Source organism: Cannabis sativa, chromosome 1 (genome assembly GCF_029168945.1).
Source record: "Cannabis sativa cultivar Pink pepper isolate KNU-18-1 chromosome 1, ASM2916894v1, whole genome shotgun sequence".
In the NCBI taxonomy this organism is placed as follows: domain Eukaryota; kingdom Viridiplantae; phylum Streptophyta; class Magnoliopsida; order Rosales; family Cannabaceae; genus Cannabis; species Cannabis sativa.
Window position 1 is genome coordinate 71991980 of NC_083601.1, and position 3062 is coordinate 71995041.

Here is a 3062-nt window from a genome sequence, read left to right on the forward strand (position 1 = left end):
CTGTTAGATCATCCATAAATACTTCCATACATTTTTCAACCATGTCACTGAAAATGCTCATCATGCACCTTTGGAAGGTGGCTGGTGCATTACACAGTCCAAATGGCATACGCCGAAAAGCATAAGTACCGAAAGGACATGTAAAAGTGGTCTTATCTTGATCCTCCAATGCAATCTCGATTTGATAATAGCCTGAATAGCCATCAAGAAAGCAATAAAAAGGATGCTCAGCCACACGTTCAAGGATTTGGTCGATAAATGGAAGTGGGAAATGATCCTTACGGGTGGCAGCATTCAACTTTCGATAATCAATGCACATGCGCCAACCTGTCACAGTCCTTGTGGGAACAAGGGCCCCTTTATCATTTTCAATAACAGTTACACCCGATTTCTTAGGTACTACCCGAATTGGGTGACCCATTTGCTATCGACCCTTTGGATAAGCGATGTTAGTATCCAAAAGTTTCAACACTTCAGATTTCACAACTTCTTTCATGGTGGGGTTCAGTCTTCTTTGAGGATCTCTTCGAGGGATTGCTCCCTCCTCCAACTTGATTCTATGGGAGCAAATTAAAGGGCTAATACCTTTAATATCAGCAAACGTCCAACCTATTGCAGGTTTATGCTTCTTTAGTAGCTTGACTAATTGCATTTCTTGTGAAGGATCAAGTTTGGACGAGATGATAACAGGAAAGGTATCACCATCTCCCAAGAAAACATGTTTTAAACCCTCAGGTAGTTGGGCTAGCTTAACAGTGGGAACCTCTTCAGTAGAAGGTTTTGGCTTTTCCCTTTCACCAGGTAGCTCTTCAAATCGAGGCTGCCAAAACTTTGCTCTTCCGTTTTGTGAGTCTTTATAACAAGAAATTTCATTAATTGACTCATTAAAACCAGAACTTTCAGAAACTGAGAAGAGTTCATCAAGATCATCAGAATTTTTTTGCAATTGAATCTCCTCAGAAATGAGCGTGTCAATCAAAAATGTCTGATAACACTCATCATCGTCATGTGGTTGCTTTGCAACATGAAAAATATTGACCTCAAGAGTCATATTCCCAAAAGATATTTTCATTAGACCATTCCTACAGTTAATAAGGGCATTAGCTGTAGCGAGGAAAGGTCTTCCAAGTATGATAGGGATTTTGGATTCCATGTTAACCACAGATTGAGTATCCAGGATAAGAAAGTCCACGGGGTAATAGAATTTGTCAACTTGAACAAGAACATCCTCAACAATTCCCCGAGGCTTCTTGATAGAACGATCAGCCAACTGTAAGACAACAGAAGTAGGCTTGATTTCACCAAGACCAAGTTGCGAGTAGACAGAATAAGGCATGAGATTAACACTCGCTCCTAAGTCTAGCAAAGCTTGAATAATGTATGAGTCTCGATTTGACAAGAAATGGTGGGACAGCCAGGGATCTTTGTATTTCGGCGGTGTCTTTTGTTCAATTACCGCACTAACTTGCTCGATCAAGAAAGCGATCTTTTGACATGATGCTTCCTTTTTACAAAGGTAAAGATCCTTGATGATTTTAGCATAGGTTGGCACTTGTTTGATGACGTGAAGCAAAGGAAGATTAATCTTCACTTGTGTCAAGTGCTCAAGGATTTCTCCTCGATTTTCAAGATTTTTCCCAGCAGGTCTCAAAGCCTGGGGAAATGGAACTTTTGCAGAAGCATTGGATGGCACACTTTCAGGGACAACATGTGGAGATTTTGAAGTGGTAGCTGCTATTGGTTGATCTTCCAAAGTTTTTCCACTTCTAGTTGTGATGGCGTTAGCCTCCTTAACGATTTGATCGTTAGAGCTGGAGGTTTGAGCCATATGTTGCCCTTGTGCATTGAATTGAGGCTGAGAAGGAAGTTTGCCTCTTTCAGAAATAGCCAAGGACCCAGTCAATTTTGAAAATTGACTCTTCATTTCTTTGATTTCTTCCATCATTTGGCGATTTATTTTAGTTTGCTCCTCCATGAATGATTGAACGGTGTTCTCAAGAGAACTCCTTTGAGGTGGAGAATTGTATTGAGGAGCAGGCTGAGCTTTTGATGGTTGATTTTGGTGCTCATTTCTCCATTGCCCTCCGGAAGATTGTGCTTGGTTGGGATCTTTCCAACTGAAATTTGGGTGGTTTCTCCAACCAGGGTTGTACGTATTAGAGAATGGCTTATTGTAGGTCCCTAAGGCATTGCATTGCTCTTCATAAACCCCCTTCATTTCTCTAAAGGCTAAACAATCCTTAGCTAAATGATCCGATTCTCCACACACAAAACATGGCTCATGTATTTCTGCTTTGGCAACCATATTCAGTCCTTGCCCACTTTTTTTTTAAAGGCCTCAAGTTGCTTTGTTAAGGACTCAACTTGGGCTTTGAGACTGTCCTCCTCCCTTAGTTGGTAAATTCCTGCTGGTCGATTTCTGTTAGTGCTTTCAGTAGCACTTGGACCAGTCCAAGTATGAGATTTTTCTGCAAGCTCATTGAGATATTCAAAGGCTTCTTCAGGATCTTTTTGGAGGAATTCACCATTGCACATCATTTCTATAAACTGGCGTTCACGACTAGTGAGGCCTTCATAGAAATAACTAACTAGGCGCCATTTTTCATAACCATGGTGGGGACAAAGAGTTAACAGTTCTTTAAACCTTTCCCAGACTTGATAAAGAGTTTCATTGTCTTTTTGGGAAAAGGTAGAAATCTGCCTTTTTAAACCATTGGTCTTGTGGTTAGGGAAGTATTTGTGAAAGAATGATGATGTCATTTCTTCCCATGTTCCAATAGACCTTGGTCTCAGAGAGTATAACCAGCTTTTAGCTTTATCCTTCAAAGAGAAGGGAAAAGTTTCAATCGCACAGTATCCGCGATATTAGCTTGGTTATAAAAAGTGGCTACCACATCCTCAAATTCCCTAATATGCACATAAGGATTTTCATTTTCTAAACCATGGAAATTTGGCAAGAGTTGAATCATGCCAGGTTTGAATTCAAAATTGGGCATATTAGGTGGAAAGAGGATACAAGAAGGGGTAGGAGTGCGAGTAGGATGGAGATAGTCATTAAGACT

General features: G+C 40.5%; 1 protein-coding gene and 1 non-coding gene across 2 annotated transcripts; one reads left to right on the forward strand and one right to left on the reverse strand.

Annotated features, from left to right (window-relative positions):
• Positions 1-424: 424 nt before the first annotated feature.
• LOC133035745 (uncharacterized) lies at positions 425-2305 on the reverse strand. The gene has a single exon (XM_061111909.1). The coding sequence runs from the start codon at positions 2303-2305 to the stop codon at positions 425-427; it is 1881 nt and encodes a 626-aa protein (XP_060967892.1).
• Positions 2306-2605: 300 nt separating this feature from the next.
• LOC133033811 (small nucleolar RNA R71) lies at positions 2606-2713 on the forward strand. Its single transcript, XR_009685873.1, has one exon. It is a non-coding gene; the product is annotated as a small nucleolar RNA R71 (small nucleolar RNA).
• The last annotated feature ends 349 nt before the right edge of the window (positions 2714-3062 follow it).